Below are 22618 nucleotides of genomic sequence, written 5' to 3'. Positions count from 1 at the left end.
AGGGTATGAGCTTTCGTGAGCCACAGCTCACTTCTTCAGATACAGCTAGCTAGCTAGATACAGCTAGCTACGGTAGCTGTATCTGAAGAAGTGAGCTGTGGCTCACGAAAGCTCATACCCTACCAGAAAATATTTTTGTTAGTCTTTAAGGTGCTACTGGACTCTTGCCCTTTTCTACTACTGCAGACAAACACGGCTACCCACTGTGGATTTTTTAACATGTTACTGCCTAAATAGTCAATGTGTTTAATTGAGCAAAAACAATTCTAAAAGAAAGAAGAGTTGGTTTTTATATGCTGACTTTCTCTACCACACTTAAAGAATCAAACCAGCTTACAATCACCTTCCCTTCCCCTTCAACAGACACCCTGTGAGGTTGGTGGGGCTGAGAGAGTGAACTAGCCCAAGGGTCACCCAGCTGGCTTCATGTGTAGGAGTGGGGAAACCAATCCAGTCCACCAGATTAGCCTCCGCTGCTCATGTGGAGGAGTGGGGAATCAAACCAGGTTCTCCAGATCAGAGTCCACCACTCCAAACCACCACTCTTAACCACTACACCACGCTGGCTCTCTAGGCACCTAATTTGATGGGCACATTGCAAAAGCCACCAAATTCTCCATTCTATTAGCAGCTTAATTCATTATTTGCAATGCTTTATACGGTCATATTAGCTTTTCAAGAATTGGTTTTCATACCCCGCTTTGCTCTAAGGAGGCTCAAACCGGCTTGCAATTACCATCTCTTCCCCTCCCCACGACCAGCACCTTGTGAGGTAGGTGGGGCTGAGAGTTTGGAGAGAACTGTGACTGGCCCAAGGTCACCTCACCCAGCAGGCTTCATGTGGAGGAGGATGCAACAGCTACAACTTTCAATGAGTTCATACTGCCAGCTGCACCCACACATGACATCTTTTGGCCAGTGAAGTCTCCTTAACCCACCCACCCCCATGCGGTTCCCTTGGGTTGCAGGGCACAGGATACTTGTAAGTAAAGGTCCCCTGTGCAAGCACCGGGTCATTCCTGACCCATGGGGTGACGTCACATCCCAACGTTTTCTAGGCAGACTTGTGTTTTACGGGGTGGTTTGCCAGTGCCTCCCCCAGTCATCTTCCCTTTACCCCCAGCAAGCTGGGTACTCATTTTACCGACCTCGGAAGGATGGAAGGCTGAGTCAACCTTGAGCCAGCTACCTGAAACCATCTTCCGTCGGGATCGAACTCAGGTCGTGAGCAGAGCTTAGACTGCAGTACTGCAGCTTACCACTCTGCGCCACGAGGCTCCTTTCATGGTATACCAGAATGGCTCGCTTTCAGGGCAATACATATTTATTTATTTAATTACATTTCTACCCTGCACTCCACAGCCAAAGGCTGGGCTCAGGGTGGCTCACGAATACCACACAAGAAGAGCTGGTTTTTATATGCTTTCTCTACCACTTAAGGGAGACTCAAACCGGCTTCCAGTCACCTTCCCTTCCCCTCCCCACAACAGACACCCTGTGAGGTAGGTGGGGCTGAGAGTGTGACTAGCCCAAGGTCACCCAGCTGGCTTCATGTGTAGGAGTGGGGAAACAAATCCGGTTCTCCATATCAGACTCCACTGCTCCAAACCACTGCTCTTAACCACTACACCACACTGGTTCTCTGATAAAAACAGAATAAAAACATTAAAACTATAGTTAAAACAGCCCACTACAGTTCTGATAAGGGCAAAGATGCCCAGTGGTGCCAAAAAAGCGAATATCCAGCCGGGCGAGCAGGTAGACAAATCCCAGGATGGTCTAAAACAAGGTGGGGGGGGGGATCAGCAGACTGTGTGTGTGTAGGGTTAGGGAGGCCAATATTTATAGGGAGAACCGTAGCTGGCCTCAACCATAGGCTCAGCAGAATAGTTCCCTCTTGCAGTCCCTGTGGAATTCTTGAAGACCCTCCCAGGGCCCTGCTGCTCTCACTAGGGAGGCTATTCCACCAGGCAGGGGCCAGGGCAGAGAAAGTCCTGGCCCTGGTCGAGGCCAGTCGGCTGTTCCTTCCATACATGGCAAGCAACTTAAAATGGCTATGAAACCCAATATGGACGTAGAAACCATTGCAAAGTATGGCCATGGCTTTTGAAAGTGGCAAGTGCAAATACCCAATGGTAGTATTTATCTCCCAGAAGAAATTTCAAGCATCACCTAGCAAGGGTTGTAACAACCTATGATATAGCATGAACCCATGATGCTGCCTTATACTGAATCAGACCACTGGTCCATCAAGGTCAATATTGTCTACTTTGATTGGCAGCGGCTCTCCGGGATATCAAGCGGAGGTCTTTCACATCACCGACTACCTGGTCCTTTTAACTGGAGATGCCAGAGATTGAACCTGGTACCTTGTGCATGCAAAGCAGGGGCTCTACCACTGAGCCATGGCCTCTTCCCACACTCTAGCCTCTACACATGTATGACCAATGTAAGGGGAAACTTGTGAAACAAAAAAAGGAGGCACACACACAGACGTACAGGCTGGGAGAACCAGAAAACACCCTGCAAGGAATAAAATAGGTCTCAAACTAACCAAGCAGTATGATTTTTGGGAAGGCAGGACTTAACACTTGTAACTCATCTTCTAAAAAACAAAGCCTACTTTGGCTTACGTGGCATTTAGTAGTAAATTTGGTAATCCATCCCTGTAACCTTTTTATTTGGAAGCAACTGAAGAACTTGGAACTGCATGTGCTTTAGGCCATTTGCCAAGGCTGAAAAGGAAATTCTTGTAGTTTCCGAAGCACCCCTACTCAATATTCAGCCAGGCCCTTAATGCAAGGCTGGTGTGCTACACGATTGTCTGGGAACTCTGGAATAAATTTTGTACAGCATGTTTCCTAACATTTGACAGCCAATTTTCTCCTAACTAGAACATATGAAACAATCAATATTAATGCAACATTACAGGCTCTTGCTAGCATAACATGAAAATCAATTTGACAGAAGGCAAGTTTCCGGGAAACACACTAACTAGAATTTTCATTAGAAAATTTTCATTAGAAAATTCTAGGATCAGGGCAGACTATTGAACAAAAGATACTCATTTACGCAAAACAATTTAAGTGCCTTAACAGAAGATTGCATTCTAAATCAGCCACACACTAACCATGTTTGCTTACAATCCAATGAAATTAATGGGGCCCCTGGATAACCCCCCCCCCAGGAATTCAAGTACAAAAGCAGATTAAGACTCAACCCAATCCTAAACAGGATTGTTAGAATTATGAATAGCAATTGGGCCTTGATAATATGTTTAGGACTGCGGCTCCACAGCATGTTTATGCAGAAGACCCAGAGAGCTCAGCAAGGCTTGCTCCCAAGATAAATGGGCACAGGATTTTTACACTCCAATCCAAAGCACTTACATGGGAGGAAGGAAGTCAGTTTCAGGTAGCCGGCTCAAGGTTGACTCAGCCTTCCATCCTTCTGAGGTTAGTAAAATGAGGACGCAGCTTGCTGGGGGTATTGATGGCTGGAGAAGACAATGGCAAACCACCCCTTAAACATAGCCTGCCTAGTTAACTTCTTGATGTGATGTCACCCCATGGGTCGGTAATGACCTGGTGTTTGCGCAGGGTACTTACCTTTAACTAAATATTCATGGCAGGCAGCATTTAGCACATTTCAAGAGCTAGCATGATGTTCTATATTTAATATCGGGGTGGGGGAGAATTGCTTGGCTGCTACAGGCTGACACTGCTAAGGATCTTACAATACCTTGAAGACTAACAAATATCTTGGGCCATAAGGTTTCATGATCCAAGGTCCACTTTCTCAGATACCAAAAAGCTTGAGCTCAAGAAAGCTTATGCCACAATAAATTTGTTAGTCTTTTAAGGTGCTGCAGACTCTTTGATCTATAATTGGTTACTTTCATATTCAATGTGATTTCCCAGTTTGTTTTTTAGAGAGGGAGATGTTTGAATCCTCTTAAGGGTCAATTACTCTCTGCAGCATCCATTCATAACTTTCTAATTCAAGATGTCTTTATTGTTCTATTAAAGAAATACCACTCGCACCCATGAAGATGTCACATGGACCCAGGCTTTTAAATATGAGCTAGCTATAATAATTTCTGTGCTAAAGCCTGTAAAAAAAAGAGTCTACCAAGAAACACAGAAGTCTCTTCATATTCAACTTTAATATAAAAAGACATTAATCATTTTCCAATGCTTTAAAAAGGTCCCCTTACAAACCGCATAGTCTGACACAAAACGCGAGTTACAGAAATAGGCATTTATCTGCCAAGACTGGGAAACATACAATGCCATTTTCAAGTCAGTTGCTTCAAAAGCACTTAAAATGATTAAGGCTGCAGTCTAGAAACCAGTTCCGTGCAAGCAGCCCTATTAAGCTCAGGAAGGGCTAGCTGCGCTGAAGGGTTTTGGACTGCAGCCGAAGTTAAGACAAAGACAGTTAGCCATGTGTACACTAGACAAGGATCTTTATGTTTTGAATAGATGTTTCAGGCTGTATATGGTGGGAATGCTGGCCCAACGGCTCTCCCTTACTGGCTCTAGCAATTCCATTAACAGAAAGGCAGTGCAGCATTTGAGACCCTCTGTGCTGGGAGGGGAGACGGCCCAATGCTTGAAAGTTCATGTAAAGTCAGATACCAGAATGGTAAAAAAAAAAAGCAAGCAGTATTTCCAAATTTTGTGCACTGCAAATCCATGTTTAAAGTGGCTAAAATAGTTTAGACAGCAAAAACAAAAACCCTCATTAAATTCCCCCCCCACAAAAGACATAGACTTCTCATAATTCTTTCCCCACCACAAAGTTGTTTCCTTTTCACCAGTTTACCGATGTGAAAACAGGCATTTTTATTGCAAGTGTTATTAGCTGTGATGCATCTTTTCACCGAACCTCCTTTTACGAGAAGATGCTTTTATGCTCACGCAGGTGGCAGCTTTATTTTGGGGACCAAATACTAACCAGTTGCTATGACCTCCGTTAATCAAGGTTCAGCCAGACACGGATTTTATGCCTCGGAGAAGATGGAGAAAATTCACTTTTAGAGGACACCCTCAAAAGACCTCTGTAACAGTCTTGTAACAGTTAGTGCAAGGTAAGGGACATTTTGTTTTCCCAAACACAGAGCGAGTAGGATGGTAGACTTCAAAAAAACATTCACTTGATATAAATATATATAAATAAAACTGACAATCTGTGCTTGAAGGCAACAAGAAACACGGCTTAGATCGGAGCATAAATGCATCGAGGGCTCTCACAGAACTCCTCCTTCGATGTCTTATGTAATAGCAGTATCAAGAATAACTCTAGCGTTGCTCTCTTAAGCACACACTACTCTCTAAGATGGAATGCCAACAGCTGATCCTACGTTAAGGTTGCATATTTACACACTTTTACCCAGCTAAGGGAGGCCTGTGGCAAGGGTGGAAAAAAATTCCCCTCGACAAAGTGATTTAAAAAAATACAACTGCAAATAGATCAGGATACTAAAAAAGCAGTTGACGGAAGATCTGTAGCAAAAATATACCTTCAGAAAATAGTTGGAAAATTCTGAACACTGATAAAACGCTTTTAAAAACTATAACTATATATATATATATATATTTTAAAAAACCCAGAAAATAAGAATCACAGGGAGAAAAATGAGTTTGGGTACTGGGAAGCATGGCTTTTGGCTCTTCAAGAGCCAGGTGGTAAACAAACAGAGGATACAAGTCAGTGAAGTATTTCCTTGGAGTTAAGGAAGAAAACCAAGCTTTCAGTCCTCAGACCAATTAGTTGAAACGGTAATCGCTCAAGTCCAGAAACAGTGGAAGCAAGTACAAAAGGCCGCTAAAGGTTTTCAGTCTGAACACGACTGAACTTGGATTTAGGCTCAGACGGAGAACTTTATAGCTCCCTTTCATACGCCGAGTCCCCCCAACAAGTAAAACTTTCAGGGAAGACAAGTGATCAATGAAGAAATACTGCTGCAATATTTTAAATCTCTCTTCTAAAGGCTAGAAGGGATTAGCAAACTAAGTCAGTTTTCAAAGTGTCGGAACCCAAGGGGGGGGGGAAGTTGGATGGGCACAATACAGAGAACTGTGTGATCAACCCTGCACACCCAGGTGCCCTGGGAGACGTCGAGCTACGAGTGAAACGCTAAGGAGCTTTCTTAGCAGTTTGTGACATGGGAAAGAGTGGGAATCGTGATATTAAAGAGGAAACATGAAGCCCCCGGAAGACACAAACTCGTGCCAAGTTAAGCTTCTCTGAATTGTGGACATTAGAAATACGTACTTACAGATCAGACGCTACGAACTGCAGGTTAATTTTATACATTAACAGAGCTTTGAAAAATGAAGGGCTTTTTGGAGGGGGTGGGGTGGGAAGATCGTGTGCAGTTCCGAGAGAACAAGCTATCTGAAAGCGTGACTGCTCCGCATCTGGCTTCCTCAAAGGACGTCACTTTCACCCTCAGCCTCAAGACTCAACCAGGATCTCCACAAAATGATCGAGCTCGTTAAGCTCCGATTTACAGTTAGAGTTAGAACTGGTGCTCGCTTGAGGAAACGTCTCGAGCACGTCGCAGTGTCCCATTTTCGTGCCACCCATCATCCCCGTTAAGACCGTGTCGAGATTGTAATAGGAACTGTCGACTTCTGAAAAAAGATCTTCCACAGAATCGGGTGTTTTTGTTTCTAAGGTTTCAAATATTTGATCTAACGACTTGTGGAAATTTCCTCTGTTTTCTGCAGGGCACTCCATTTCCCACACGTTATTCTGAAGGTCTCTGGGAGCTTGCACTGGAGCAGGCCGTAAGATTTCTGAGCTCCCTTGTAACTGCGTGTCTTCAAAGTCTTTTGAGAAGCCACTATAACCTTGGACCAGCTTTTCTTCAGGTTGCTCCTTCGAAGAACGACAGAGAATGTCTGTCGAAACCAGACGGTCCAAAGAAGACGGTCCTGTACTCTGTGCGCTTATCATCTGCCAAGTCCCGTCTTGGGTCATTTCTTCTTGGATCTGCCGTACCGTATTAGCTATAAGTACCGAACGGTAGAGATTAGGTTCGACGAGCATGTGACACAGTTGAAGTTTAACCAGAGACATGTCCAGTAGTGACTGGCGCTGTAGGTTGTAAGAAGGAATAGCTTTAAAGCCAGCTAAAGTTCCTTCGATATCTTCCTCTCCGTCAATGCATTTTCTCTTCAGTCCGCGTACAAACATTGTGTCCTGTTGAGAACAGCAGAGCGAGAGACCGTAAGAGAATGCAAAATCCAAACAAATTCACCTGCTTCATGAAAAGATGCTGGGATTCTAAAACTCCGAGAAGCCCGATTATAACAATGTTGAGATCAAGCGGTCGTTCACTGTGGTCCCTGTTCAAGCAAATATTAAAAGCACCAGCAATTAAGCAAATCAGGTTTCCAACAGCTAATAATTTTTGCAGATGCCCATTAAGCAAAAAATTCAGTTGGGTACCTGGAGCTACAAAAAATATTAAAGAGGAACCTTTTGCTGGACCCAAAAAACTCTGCTCTTAGGATTTTTACCACCAGAGATTGAGAAAAACTAATCAGAAATGTTCAGATATATGATTACTGCAGCAAGAATGGTCCTCGCTCAAAACTGGAAACAAGAAAATATTCCAACTCTGAGTAATTGGCTAGATAAACTTGCAGAGTATGTAGTGTCAGCCAAGCTGACGAATATTGTTAATAAAAAACTGAGAGAAGATTTTACAAACACCTGGAAACTATATTATGAATACATTGCTAAATAATTCAACTAAGTAGAAAGCCATAATCCGAGACGACAACTATATAAGGTTATGATATATGAAAGCATTTCATCATCTTTAATTTTTTTCTTTAAAAAAAACACCCCTACTTTTTAAATTCCATACAAGCTAACTTTGGATATCAGCAAAAATATAAATAAATCTATAGCAGGTCAATGCAGTTTTATTCAGGTTAGAAAGATTACAAACACAAACAGTAACTTGTCCTAGAGATGTATTGACAGGCAGAATTGTTATGCTGTGTGGTTTGTATGCCTTTTGTTGTATGTTTTATAATATGTGGTGGTGGGGGGGAATTAATAAAAAAAAATTCAGTTCGGTCACGTTCAAGTGCAATGTCCAGGTACATCTACCATCTGATCAATACAGAATAGCTACTCCTTAATGGGCTTAGTCTCCACATTGCCACTCCTTTCTAGCACAATTCGCCGGGGACCAGCAAACAGCTGTCCTGAATTATTTAATGAGGAGGTGTGTCCAGCCATCGTGGCACCAGCCAAGACAAGCTCTGGTGTTAGGGCGTAGTTAGCACAGGCTCATTTTGTACTCCATCTTTAAAAACAAAGCGCTATTTTACGGTATCTGTAACCCAGCACAGAAAACACATCTTCACCAGATGTCTACGAATGAGCAGCAACGAGACATGGTGCCCCTATGGAGAAAGCCGTTCTTTATAGTCACCAGATTAATTTACGAGTGTCACAGGGGCAGGAGATTGTATTTAGTTATAACCTTACTTACTCGGCCATGTTTATGGGGGCCTATACTTCAGCTGAGAACAGCCAGCTATCTGTACTCCTCTTCTCCAGAAAATTACCACTGGAGAGATGAGGGCTAGCAGTTCCATGAGATCACACAGGTCATAAGCCAACCTGAAAAGCTTTTCCAGAATGGCATAGTGGTTAAGAGTGGCGGACTCTAATCTGGTGAACTGGGTTCGATTCCCCACTCCTCCGCATGAAGCCTGCTGGGTGACCTTGGGCCAGTCAGTTCCATCCGAACTCTCTCAGCTCCCCCTTCCTCACAAGGTGTCTGTTGTGGGGAAGGGAAGGTGATTGTGGGCTGCTCTGAGACTTCTTAAAGGTAGAGAAAAGCGGGGTATAAAAACCAACTCTTCTTCTTCTTCCTGTAGTTGTTCTCCATGAAGGACTCTCTCACAGACCTCATTTACACTACATGGAGAGCCCAGTAAGTTCTCAAAGTGCAAGGGAGGCTTCCCCAGCAAGATCCAAGCCTTACTGCTTTTTATGGTTTTTAATCCCCTCAAGATGTAAATGCCACATCCACATTCCTCTCCCAGTCTATGAATTCTTGTCTCTCCCGCTTGCTGTGCAAGGGACTACAAGAAGAAAACAGCCACGAGCCTCAAAGTCACCTCTGCTTTTCTCCTCTACTCATTCATGTAATTGTCAGCAGATTAAAGTCAGACTGGTTGCCATTAGAAGAGTTGGTTTTGATATGCCAACTTTCTCTACCGCTAAAGGAAGAATCAAACCGGCTTACAAATCTCCTTCCCTTCCCCTCCCCACCACAGATACCCTGTGAGGTAGGTGGGGCTGAGCGAGTGTGACTAGCCCAAGGTCACCCAGCTGGCTTCATGTATAGGAGTGGGGAAACAAATCCAGCTTACCAGATTAGCCTCTGCTGCTCATATGGAGGAGTGGGGAATCGAACCCGCTTCTCCAGATCAGAGTCCACTGCTCCAAACCACCACCCTGAACCACTACCCAAGCGGTATCCTTGACCAGGACCATGTCTTTTGCTCTTTACCCTGCAGTGGATGCTTCCAAGGAACACCCTGTCAGTCAGAGGAGCCTGTCCTAGTCCCCAGCAAAACTGTTCCCATAATTCCTTTTAGACATGCTTCCACATGAACATGCTCCAGAGGTGAACAGAGCAATTTAGTCAATAAAGGGTGCCCAGAGTGCGCTGAGAACTCAAACGTGCATGCCCAAACATGACAGTGGAAGCATGCTGACAAAGGCAGTAGCTGCTTTCTGACTGTCAACCACAGGATACAAACCAAGGACATTAAAATCAAGTTCTGTAAGGATCAGTGTTGCATATATTTCAGTTCTCACCCCCCCCACACACACACACTTCTGCTTTCCCCGGGGGGCGAGTAAGAATAGCATTGCGTGAGCACCTTTACTAATTTTGATAATGGTCACTAAGCAAACTTTAGTCCATATAAACTGCAAGTTACTTACCAGTAATTGCGTTTGGTGCACTCCTTCCTCTTCCCCCATATTACAGAACAAGATTCCATACAGCAGGTGTTCTAGCACCACCTACCTGAGAGTTGTAGATAAGAAATAAATGCATCTTCAGTCAATTCAAGCAGCAAATCCTTTTAGCACATGCAGGAAATACGTGAGCACCCAATTTTCTTCCCATATACATTCCTTCTCCAGTTTAATAACATGTTAAAACTGGCAGCAAAGTACAGAAAAGAATGCACGTTAAAATACTCTGCAAAGCCCCTCTCCGCTTTGGTAACAGCTAATATCTACCAGACCACCTACCATCATCATCATAACCATTCCTTTATTGGCATAAAAACACAATTCAAAAGGTTACAAATGGAAATGTTACAAAGTGCCCTTTATAATATTCTTAAAAGGTGGTTACATTGAGAAATAGTTTGTTGATACTGCCATCTAATTAGCTGTTTGGCGGGCTTTTTAAAACTTTAAAAACTATGCCACCGTCTCCAATATTTGGGGTGAATGATTGTTCAATATATAATGTTAAAAGAATCTGAGACATTCAGATTCTATTTACCAACAGGGGGCTTAGTTCATTATGAGATTGTGTAGAAATTGCAATAAAATAACACATGAACAACTGTTTATATACAATTGTCACAAGGGCACAGCCTGTCCGACAAAATAATTTTCCGAGTAGCGCAGATGGCAAAACGCTAAATCTGGCCAGAGAGATAGCTCTACGTTCAGAGAGATACCTCTATGTGTATGTGGGGAAGGGAAGGCAATTGTAAGCAGCTTTCCGACTCCATAAAGGTAGAGACAAAGAGAAATATAAAAACCAACTCTTCTTCTTAAATGAGAAGTCGCCTTGACCTGGATAGCCAACGGTAGTACAACCTCTTCAGATCTTGAAAGCTAAGCGAGGTCAGCCTTGGTGAGTATTTGGATGGGATTCTACCAAAAAAGTCCAGAGTTGCTATGTGGAGGCAGGCAATGGCAAACCGCCTCTGAACGTCTCCTGCCGTGAAAACCCTATGAGGTCGCCATAAGTCGGCTGAGACTTGACAGCGCTTTCCAACATCAAATGAGAAGTGCTTTTGAGCACTTCACAAATGCTGCGATCCTTGCAGTAACCCTGTAAGACAGGCAACGTAAGGATAAAAGTGATCTCTGGAGAACCAACACCGAGAAAAGTGGTCACCAAGTGATTATTGGTATGATTTCGAACGTCCCACTTCGTAGCTCGGTCTCTTAGGGTTGGATCCTGTGCACTTCTTCAGGAACATGAAGTTTTTATGGCGGTAAGAGGCTTTGATGAGGTAAGAAAAAGCCTGACTTCCTCTTCACTGCAGCCCCCTTACTTTACATGGGTTTTAGTTCATGCAGGGTCCCTCAACCCCCGCACCCCCAATCATCTTTTCAGCACTTGTAGGTGGCTGGTGGGGAAAAGGCCTGCTTTTTGCTTTTGCTCTATAGCATCCGACCCTGAGGCCCCATGCATGCTGAAATGTAAAGCCTTAAAAGCACTCACACCTTGGGAGACTTAACAGCAGCAACAGAGAGCCAGCGTTGTGTAGTGGTTAAGGGCGACAGACATTAATCTGGAGCACCGGGTTCGATTCCCCACTCTTCCACGTGAGCGGTGGACTCTAATCTGGAGAACTGGGTTCATTTCCCCACTCCTCCACATGAAGCCCGCTGGGTGACATTGGGCTAGTCACAGTTCCCTCAGAACTCTCTCAGCCCCACCTACCTCACAACGTGTCTGTTGTGGGGAGAGGAAGGCAATTGTAAACCACTTCGAGATTCCTTAAAGGTAGAGAAAAGCGGGGTATAAAAACCAACTCTTCTTCTTTTTCAGTTGAACAAATGACAAGTGGAAGTGGCCTTAAAAATGGAAACTGAGTTTTCTTGTGTACATCTTGCAAGGGAGCCAGTCGAGAAGCAGGACTAATCTATTATATAAAGGAATACAGCACCTTGGAAACAGACAACCAGCTCTCACTGAGTGCAACAATATGGTGATGCGCCCCAGGGAGTTAAGGCACACTAAGTAGGCTAGATGCCATGCTCTAGCCCAGCGGTTCCCAAACATTTTGAGTCATGGAGCACTTTTCAGGAGAGAAATTCGTCATGGACCACTAATTTTCACCTAGCGCCTATATACTAAACCGAATGACAGTCGTATTTTTCTTTCCAATCTCTTCACGGAACACTACTGGGAGATGTTTTGCGGAGCACCAGGTGCCCCGTGGATCAGTTTGGGAAACGCTGCTCTAGCCTATTACGTAGCCCTTCCCACTTTCAGAAATACAGTAGCAGCAGTCCAGTTCTATGTAGACCAAAGAGCATTAATTACATTACAGTATAAGTAGAAAGTATCAAGGCATCCAAAGATGACATAACCATAGTGCTGCGTGCAAGAATTATATGTACATTCTGAACGTCTGTGCTTTTGGGCTACCATGTCAAAGAGAGCACAGACTTAAGGATTTACATTCACAGAACATTTGAGTGCAGTGAATCATCCCGAGCCAATTTATTTCAATGGTGAGAGATGTTTAAAAGCATGAGACAGATCTCAGGGGCATGGGCAACTAAGGGATCATCATTATTATGGCCATGAAAACTATGTGGGGCTTTACGGATTGCAGTTACCAAAAAGACGTCATATGTAGCAATTACAAAAACTGAAGAATAGGTTAACTTGAAGAAAGGAATGGGTAAAATTTAAAAAGGGAGCTCTGGCACATGTGTTATGTTATTAGAAGAATGGAGAATTGGCAAATTATGTAGGACAAACAGATGACCAGATAGTGCAGCATGTCGGGACGGTATATTTACTGGGGTGACGTCGCAAGGGGATGAAGTGAAGGCCAGACCAGTCGGAAAGCTATTTCAACACTCTTAAGACACCACATATTAAGAAGCAGCTCTAGATAGAAGTTCCAGTGCCAGCAAGACAACCACATAATTTATTCCAGTCTTGAGATATTATGGGATACAACATGCAACAGAGAAAACATATAAGGGGGAAGATTCTTTTCACAACTGGATGCAGGGAAAATATCTGAAATTCGATTATCCTAACAATAGCCTGTGTCTGTAGTGGCCAAGAGGGTTGAGAGCAAAGTCTTATTCCAACAACTATTCAGCTTCAGCTCATCAACAATATTGTGACAATGCTGGCCTACCTTACAGGGTTATTTGTTAGGTTTGTGGCACACTTCACCAACTGACAGATGCTAAGGAAGCCTTCATTAATTGAAGTGCTGTAAAGCCATACAACTGCAACCTGTAAACATTAACACATCTAAAAAAAATTTGTTAATGTATTTGTCAAAGATGAAATGGCAGCCAGCAACAGAGAGGTGGAAGAATTATTCATATAGGAAGGATAAGGAATGAGAGGAATGTGGAGAATGTAAGGGAAAGAGACAGGAGAGTACTGACAGAAGGCTATAAGGCACCAAACAGAAGGATGATCAGGCAATTGTGGGAAAGACTGAGAAGGTTAGCCAAGAGCAGCTTTCGGAGTCTACAGGGAAAGGTCTTCCAGGGCAGGGCAAAGATTTAATGGTTGAAGATGAGGAGGGAAAGTAACATTTGCAAAATAAGATGGAGGACACACGCTGCAAGGTATCTAAGATTTAAGTTCCATCTTTATGTTGAAAACACCACTCAAGATTGCTTGGAAGGATGGAAAAAGAGATGTGTGTGAAGAAACAGACACCCAGGATAATCTGAGAAAGAAGGATGGTATAACAAAACATCAGTCCAGTCTTTAAGGTACAACAGAAATATATTTAACTTTTAATGTGCCCCTGGACTCCTGCTTCATTTTGTTGCCTCAGACTAACACAGCTATCCATCAGGTATGATAACAGTGACCTTGCTGGATGCCGGTTTAGACCCTCAGAGGGCTTTATTAAAAAAAAGGAGGGGGAAAGCAAAGCGTCATAAAGGACAACCTCCCCCCCAAAGCATCCCCCCAGCTAATACGAACCCTAAAGCCCACCCCAAACTTTTGCTCTCTGCAAATGGGAGATTCCCAGGGGCTTTTTTTTTAAAGTAAAGTGACAGAAAGGATACATGATCCAACCCCACACCCCGAGCATCCGCCCAACTAATACAAACCCTAAAGACCCCCCCACCCCTTGCTCTCTACAAACTGGTGATTCCCAGGGGCTTTTTTTTTTAAAATGAAAGTGGCAGAAAAGGCACATGATCCAACCCCCCACCCCAAGCATCCACCCAACTAATACAAACCCTAGAGAAACCCCCCCCCCACTCCTGCCCTCTGCAAATGGGAGATTCCCAGGGGCTTAAAAAAAAAGTAAAGTGACAGAAAGGACACAGAACCCAACCCCCCACCCCAAGCATCCACCCAACTAATACAAACCCTAGAGAAAACTCCCCCCCCCCACACTCCTGCCCTCTGCAAATGGGAGATTCCCAGGGGCTTAAAAAAAAAAGTAAAGTGACAGAAAGGACACAGAATCCAACCCCCTTCCCCAAGCATCCACCCAACTAATACAAACCTTAAAGCTACTAATAAAAGCCTTAAAGCAGCCCCCCCCCCAAGCCCTGCTCCTCTCTGCAAAGGGGAGATTCCTGCCTCACCAGGGACTCCCCCCCCACCCCAGTTACTCTCGAGGCGTCGCGCCTTCAAACCTGGGGAGGGGGGGCAGATGGACACGATCTGAGGCGAGCTGATGTAAAAGGAGTATGGGGAGGGGGGGGGGCTGAACCCTAAGACAATGAACGGAGGTGTGTGTGTGTGTGTGTGTGTGTGTGTGGAGATGGAAGGGAAGCCGCGAGGGAGAAAACGACCCGATAAAAGAGGTTTAGCACTACCAGATTTTTATTTTTTTTGGGTTAATTCAGGAGGGAGAAAGAAAGAAGGAAGCCGCCGGTACTTTAAAAAGAGCGAAAGTGAAGATTTCTTACGGGAAGAAATTGGAAAATGGGGAGGGGGTAAATGAATTACCGAAAAGGCGAATGATTTATTCTTTAATTAAGAGAGGTTAAGGACTTGTCCTCCCCTCCCCCTCCTCTTTCCATTTCTCGGCTTCTCCCCCCCCCTCCCTTTACGGCCGCCATTTTGAAGCCGTGGCTCGTTGACCCTGCGCGGCTCTTCCCGGCCTCAGCCCCGGCGGCACCTTCCGCTCCCTCGTTGCCCCCTGGCGGCGGGGGGGTGGGTTTCAAGGTGGCCCCCCCCGTCTCCTTGTCCCTCCGCCCCACCCAGCCCCACTTACCGACTGACCGGCTCCACCTGCCCCCCCCCCGCGCCAACCCGCTCCCGCCTCAACGATCTCCGCGCCTGAGAGAGGAGGGGGGCGGCGCCAACGGCTCCCCGGGCCCCGCCCCCTTCCACCCCCGCCATCTTATTGTCAAACCCCCACAAAGAGCCCGAAGGGCCCCTCCCCCTTCCCCCCTCCTCCGCCCTTGCCATTGGCCGAGAGGACGCCGGCTGGGCCGCTCTCGGCCCCGCCCTCACCCCGCGCCTCCGCTTCCCATTGGGCGATAGAGGCGGAGGGGGCGGGACTCGCTCGCTGAGATCAAATGTTCCATGAGCGGAGTAAAAAAAAAAAAGGCTGCCGTGTTGAGTCTTCCCTCTCGGCTCGTTCTTTTTTACCCCCGGTTTGCTATTGGTGCTGAGGGGGGTTGCCATGGAGCTGGAAGTCCTGCCCCTCGGCTCTAAGTGGCTGGCCAGGAGGCAAGGGAAGTTTCAAACGAGTGCCAAAGCTGCGGCCCCAATTCAGTGGCTCAGGCTGAGATCAGAGGCACTCGCCTTGATGGAGGGGAGGGGAGGATCCCAAACCAACAGCTGGCATATACTATGCCTTTTAGTACTGTGGCTCTGCTTGGGGCCTCTGCTTGGCATGCAGAAGGTCCCAGGTTCAATCCCCGGCATCTCCAGTTAAAGGGACCAGGCAAATAGGTGATGTGAAAGACCCCTGCCTGAGACCCTGGAAAGCCGCTACTGGTCTGAGTAGACAATACTGACTTTGATGGACCAAGGGCCTGATTCAGTAGAAGGCAGCTTCATGTGTTCATGTGTACGCTGCCCTTGACCCAAGCAGGTCAGGGCTTGGGAGCTAAGCAGGTTTGGCCACGGTCAGTACTTTGGTGGGAGACCACCGAAGAAGACGGGTTGCTATACAGAGGAAGGCGATGTTAGCTTACATGTGCTCTCATGCCTGGGATGCCCCATGGAAGGGGTTGCCAGGAGTCGGTTGCAACTGGAAGGCACAATCTTCTTCTTCCCAGAGGCCCTCTTCTAGGCGGCTTGTGTGTGTATTAAGTGCCGTCAAGTCGTTTGTGACTCATGGCGACCCTATGAATCAACGTCCTCCAAAACGTCCTATCCTTAACAGCCTTGCTCAGGTCTTGCAAACTGGGGGCTGTGGCTTCCTTTATAGACTCGATCCATCTCTTGTTGGGTCTTCCACTTTTCCTAGCGTGATTGACTTTTCCAGTGACCAAAGTGTGATAGCCTCAGTTTAGTCATTTTAGCTGCAGTTTGGTCATTTTAGCTTCTAGGGTCAGTTTGGGCCTGATTTGATCTATAACCCACTGATTTGTTTTTGTTTTTTAGCAGTCCACAGTATCCGTAACACTCTCCTCCACCACAGTTCAAAGGAATCCACTTTCTATCAGCTTTCTTCATTGTTCAGCTTCATTGTCCAGTTCTAGGAGGCTTACAATACAACAAAATAATAAAAGTCACAACAAAAGAAATGGTAGAGTGAAAAGCAAGCCAGGGCCATGAAAACAGCATATTGGTTCATTTATTAACATTCACTAACCTTTGCATGTATCTCACTATTAGTGTTAATATTGGTTGTTTGATGGATCTTATTTATAAGTCATTATTAGGGTTGCCAGGTCCCCCCCGGCCACCGGTGGGGGATGGGGGTTAGGCAGATCACCCTAGATAAGTGGCTTTAGGATTGTGGCCCACAGATTCTAGAAACTCTGGAATAGTTTACAAATGTTCTCTGGGATGGCGATGTTTCACAAAGAGGCTGCACTCTTTTACAAGGCACTTTGGGTGAGAGTTAGTCACATTCCCCTGCTACCTTAACTATTTTGTTTTCCTCTTCCAGCTTGCCGATCCTGTTTTTGCACCTGGGCCAACTCCCATCTTCCTTGCGCTTAGCCTAGCTAAAAAAACTTGCGATGGTGCTACCGAGAGAGATGCCGGCCGTGATCAGGAAGGGGGGGGGGAGGGAAGGCAGGTTTTGCTTCAGGTGACTAAGGAGACGAGCGAAAGGCAGCAGGAAGAAGCTGCAGTGGCTTTCGGCAGAGAAAGGGTCTTAGGGAAGGGGTTGGGGAAGGCCAAGCAGGAAACTGAAAACAGAAAATGAGAAAGAAGACAAGAAAAAAAGAGAAGAAACAACCTGGGGGTTGTGGGGTAACACACACACACAGAGCCAAAATTAGGGTTATCAGCCAGCTTCCAGGTGGGGCTTGGATAGGGTTGCCAAACTTCAGGTGGTGGCTGGAGAGCTCCCGCTTTTCCAACTGATCTCCAGGTGACAGAGATCAGTTCACCTGGAGAAAATGGCCACTTTAGAAGGTGAACTCTATGGCATTATACCTAGGGTTGCCAGGTGCCCGGTGGTGGCGGGCAAACCCCCGGCAATTCGCCCCTCTGCCCGCCGACCACCTGAGGGTCAGCAGGCAAACATGCACATGCGCCTCTTTACCACTCAAACTAAGAGGAAAAGGCCCCTTGCGAGGTGGCACGTGCGTCGGTGCGCACACAGTCCCAATTGCATCCCCATAGCCTCCTGCCGGAGGAGAGAGGGGACCTGGCAGCCCTACATTATACCCCATTGAAGTCCTTCCCCTCCCTAAACCCTGCCCGCCTCAGCCTTCTCCCCCAAAATCTCCTAGTATTTCCCAACCCAGAGCTGGCAACCCTAGGCCTGGAGATCTCCCAGAATTACAGTTAACCTCCAGACTACAGAGATTGGTTCTCCTAGAGAAAAGAGCTGGTTTGTAAGGTGGACTCTATCACATTATGTTCCCCTGAGGACCCTTCCTTCCCCAAACTCCAGGCTCCGTTAGGGTTGCCAACCTCCAGGTAGTAGCTGGAGATCTCCTGCTATTACAACTGATCTCCAGCCGATAACAGTTCACCTGGAGAAAATGGCCGCTTTGGCAATTGGACTCTATGGCATTGAAGCCCCTCCACTATGGCATTGAAGCCCCTCCACTCCCCAAACCCTGCCCTCCTCAGGCTCCACCCCAAAAGCCTCCCTCCGGTGGCGAAGAGGGACCTGGCAACCCCAGGCTCCACCCCTAAGTCTCCAGGAATTTCCCAGCTTGGAAGCTGGTAACCCTACCAATTGTTAGGAGAAAGTGGGAGTTTAAAAAATATATATTTGGCAAACCGATGCCGAGGTTGCAAGTTTTAATTGGTTTGGCAGCACCACACCAGCTATTGACATAAGCCAAAAGAACAGAAATAAAAAAGACATGCCCAAATTCAACAGCAGGACCGTAATCTTGAATCAGTGCAGATGCTAAGCATTTATAACCTGGAAGAGCTGATGATAAATCATTAGCCTTTTGGTTTTGTAATCCCAAGAATTCGTGTGCCATAGCCAAGGAATATTATTCATTTATTTGGTGGTGGAAAGAGCTGTCAAGTCGCAGATGACTTATTGCGACCCTTCATGGGGTTTTCAAGGCAAGAGATGAAGTGGTTTGCTATTGCCTGCCTCTGCCTAGCACCCTTGGACTTCTTTTGGGGGGGTCTCCCATTCAAGTACTAACCAAAGCCGACCCTGCTTAGATTCCAACATCTGGGTAATGAATAACAAATGCTGCTTGGCCATGGAATTGGAATTATTAAATTCCAAGTAAATCACAGAACTGTTACCATCGAATGACTATCCTGCATGAAAATTCAGTAGATTCAGAACAGACTAAAAAAAGTGCTTCTCCATCCAAGATGTAATTAATGTGAGAGATCCCCTCTCTCTGAGTTTACTTCACCAAATCAAATGTTCAGACGTTGATAAAGAAACAAAGGATTTATTGAAGACATCAGGAGATGAGACAGGCACAGGTAGAAAGCTGCAAGTGAGGGGCTATTCGGGTTTACAGAATATATTGACTCCAGGGCACCGGGGCACTGGGGTTCACACTATTGTTATGGGAAGTTACAAGCTTGGCATAATACAAAACATCAGACGAGTCCCAGGAAGTCTGGTGAAGCTATCACACTTCCAAGGCCGCATCGGCCTGAGGGAGTACTGACAGGAAGAACAGCGGGGGGGAAGATACTAGGGGCAATCAGGCCTGGCGCCTGAGACCAGAAGGTGTGAACTGCTTTTACGAGTTCACTGATAACAAAGCAAAAGCAGGTGATGGAAAGCAGAGACACATAGACAGAGACCCTCACATTCTGCCCCCCTTAAGGCCCCCCTCCAGGGTTCTCGAGAGGGCGAGGCTTATCGGGATAAGCGAGGTGGAATTCTCGGATCAAGCGAGGGGCCGCCATGTGGGGTGCGGCCACCCACTCGTCGTGAGCGGACCCAAGGTTTTTCCACCGAACAAAGTAAAACAGTTTCCCTTTTTTCCATTTGGAATCTAAAACCTTGGATATTTCCAAATGGGTATCTCCCCCTACCACGGTAGGAATCTCGTGTGCGGGAGGGGGGTGGAACTGGGGAGCTGGCACATAAGGTTTGAGGAGGCTTATATGAAAGACTGGATGGACCCCCTTGAGGGTCTTTGGGAGTTCCAGTTCCACGGTAACCTCATTGATTACTCTGGTAATGGGGAAAGGTCCCACATAACGGTCGCTCAATTTTTTGCAGGGACGCAGAGAGCGGAGGTTTTTAGTGGACAGATAGACTTGCTCTCCCACCTTAAGTTCCCATCCCAGAGACCGGTGTTTGTCTGCCTGTTCCTTGTACTTGCTTTTTGCCCTCTCAAGATTCTTGAGCAGCCATGGCCAGGTAGATTTGACTACCTGAATCCACTCCTGAAGATCAGGGGTGGACTGGAGCTCTGGCGTGACGGGAGCGGAACCGAAAGGACCGAATTCCGTCCCGTATATTACTTGGAAGGGACTAAAGCCGGTAGAGGAATGAGGCGCATTGTTGTACGCATATTCGGCAAATGGCAGCAGGTCGACCCAGTCGTCCTGGTGGAAATTTACATAGCAGCGCAAATAACATTCTACCACCGCGTTTACTCGTTCCGTTTGACCATCCGTCTGGGGGTGATAGGCGGAAGAAAGGCCCTGTTCCTCCACCCCCATTAGCTTTAGGAAGGCTCGCCAAAATTTGGCAACAAACTGGACCCCCCGGTCGGAGAAGACCTTCCTCGGGATCGAGTGTAGCCTGAGGACGTGTGTGACGAACAGTTTAGCCAAGCCCTGGGCTGAAGGAAGACCTGCACATGGAACAAAATGGACCTGTTTGGAAAAGAGGTCCGTGATTACCCAGAGAACCGTCTTTCCCCGACTTGGAGGTAGGTCGGTGATAAAATCCATGGCGATGACTTCCCAGGGTCGGGAGGGGTTCTCAAGCGGTTTGAGGAGCCCTGGGGGTTTTCCCATCCGTCTTTTGGCTGTGGCGCAAGTGGGGCAGCTGCGCACGTACAGCTCTACATCGGATCTCATACCGGGCCACCAAAACTGCCTCCGTACCAGGTGAAGAGTTTTTATGAAACCAAAATGACCCGCCAACCTGGCACCATGTACAAGTCCCAATACCTCTTTACAAAGGGAGGATGGGACATACAGTTTTCCCCCTTGCACCCACCAGGTGTTGGTTCGTTCCAAGCCCGTGGGGAGGAGATGGTGCTCCTCCTCCTGTAAGGAGGCGTCCCGGAGTCGCTGTTGGAAGGCTTCCGGGATACCTTTGAGCGTAGGGGGGGTGTCAGGTTGTTGGGCTTGGGACCGGGTAGTGACGGCTAAGCTAGGAACCTCCCCTCGCTGCTCGGGAGTGAACAGGGAGTCGACTGGGCGATCGAAATCGTTGCGATACTGGGGAAGTCGTGACAAAGCGTCAGCTAGGGCATTCTCTTTGCCAGGGACATGCTTGAGGGTGAACCGGAATTTTGCGAAGAATTGGGCCCACCGAATTTGTTTGGCGTTGAGCTTTCTAGCTCCCTTGAGAGCCTCGAGATTCTTGTGATCGGAACACACTTCAAACGGCAGCTCGGCACCTTCTAAAAAGTGCCTCCATATGGTGAGGGCATGTTTGACCGCCGCCGCCTCCTTCTCCCAAATAGCCCAGTTGATTTCGGACTGGGAAAACTTCTTGGAGAAGTAGGCGCAAGGTCTCAACCGCCCCCCTTCATCCCTCTGCAATAGGGCCCCGCCCATGGCCACATCCGAGGCATCCACTTGCACCACAAAAGGCTTGGTGCAATCCGGGTGGGCCAAAACGGGTTCGGATGAAAAAAGCAGCTTTAAACGTTCAAAAGCTTGCTGGCACTGAGGGGACCATTGCAAACGGGCTGAGGGAAGCGCGGCGCTAGCCCCCTTGTCCTTGGTACGCAACAGGGCAGTGAGGGGAAGCGCAACTTGGGCAAAGTTGGGAATGAAGTTGCGGTAAAAGTTAGCGAATCCCAAAAACTGCTGAAGCTGGCGGCGGGTAGTGGGGGGTTCCCAATCCCACACCGCCTGGACCTTTGCGGGGTCCATTTCTAACCCTTGGTGGGAAATCACGTACCCAAGAAATGTAATGGAAGGTTGGTGGAACTCACATTTGGACACCTTAGCATATAGTTTGTGCTCCCGCAGCCGCTGGAGCACTTCTCGCACTAGGCGCACATGTTCTTCCATGGTTTCAGAGTAAATAAGGATGTCATCGAGAAATACCACCACCCCCCGAAACAGCAAATCATGCAAAACCTCATTAATTAATTGCATAAACACACTGGGAGCCCCCGAAAGTCCGAAAGGCATGACTAGGTATTCAAACATTCCAAAACAGCTGGAAAAGGCTGTTTTGGGTTCGTCTCCTTCTTTAATGCGAATGCGGTGGTATGCTTCCACTAAGTCCAGTTTGGTGAAGATTCGGCCCTCCTTTAATTGTGCTAGAAGGTCGGGAATAAGAGGGAGAGGGTAAGCGTTAGACTGGGTGACGGCGTTTAGCCTACGAAAGTCAATGCACAGCCTTAAATCTCCCGTCTTTTTCTTCACAAAGAAGGCTGGGGCCGAATAAGGAGCCTTGGAAGGGCGTATGAAACCCCTCGCCAAGTTGGCATCCAGATAGTCCCGTAACACCGCCTTTTCACTAGGGCTCATGGGGTAAACCTTCCCTTTAGACAGTTTGCCTTCCCCCACAATTTCGATGGCGCAGTCCGTCTCTCTGTGGGGGGGTAGTTCGTCACATTCCTTAACATCAAAGACGTCCGCAAACTGCGAGTATTCAGTGGGCAGTTGAGGAGGAACGGTTGGGGGGGGAGACCCTACCACAGCGGCGGCCGGAGACCGGACAACCCGTTCCTTGTCATGTAATCTACAGGGGTTTTCGGGAAACGAGAGCACCCGTTCAACCCAGTCGATGGACGGGTTGTGTCCCCGTAGCCAGTTCATCCCTAATACCACCGGGGTTACTATAGGGGCGATGGTAAAATACAAGCGTTCCCA

General features: G+C 46.9%; 1 protein-coding gene across 1 annotated transcript; it reads right to left on the bottom strand.

Moving 5' to 3' along the window:
- Positions 1-6388: 6388 nt before the first annotated feature.
- CDCA4 (cell division cycle associated 4) lies at positions 6389-10120 on the bottom strand. Its single transcript, XM_056851635.1, has 2 exons — positions 9991-10120; positions 6389-7212 (listed from the first exon to the last, which is right to left on the bottom strand). Exons 1-2 carry the CDS (start codon positions 10027-10029, stop codon positions 6463-6465), a joined length of 789 nt encoding a protein of 262 aa, XP_056707613.1. The 5' UTR covers positions 10030-10120; the 3' UTR covers positions 6389-6462.
- Between the last annotated feature and the right edge of the window lie 12498 nt (positions 10121-22618).

Source organism: Euleptes europaea, chromosome 6, assembly GCF_029931775.1.
Source record: "Euleptes europaea isolate rEulEur1 chromosome 6, rEulEur1.hap1, whole genome shotgun sequence".
Classification (NCBI taxonomy): domain Eukaryota; kingdom Metazoa; phylum Chordata; class Lepidosauria; order Squamata; family Sphaerodactylidae; genus Euleptes; species Euleptes europaea.
The sequence above is the reverse complement of the archived record's forward strand: the minus strand, read 5'-3'. Positions and strand labels throughout refer to the sequence as shown.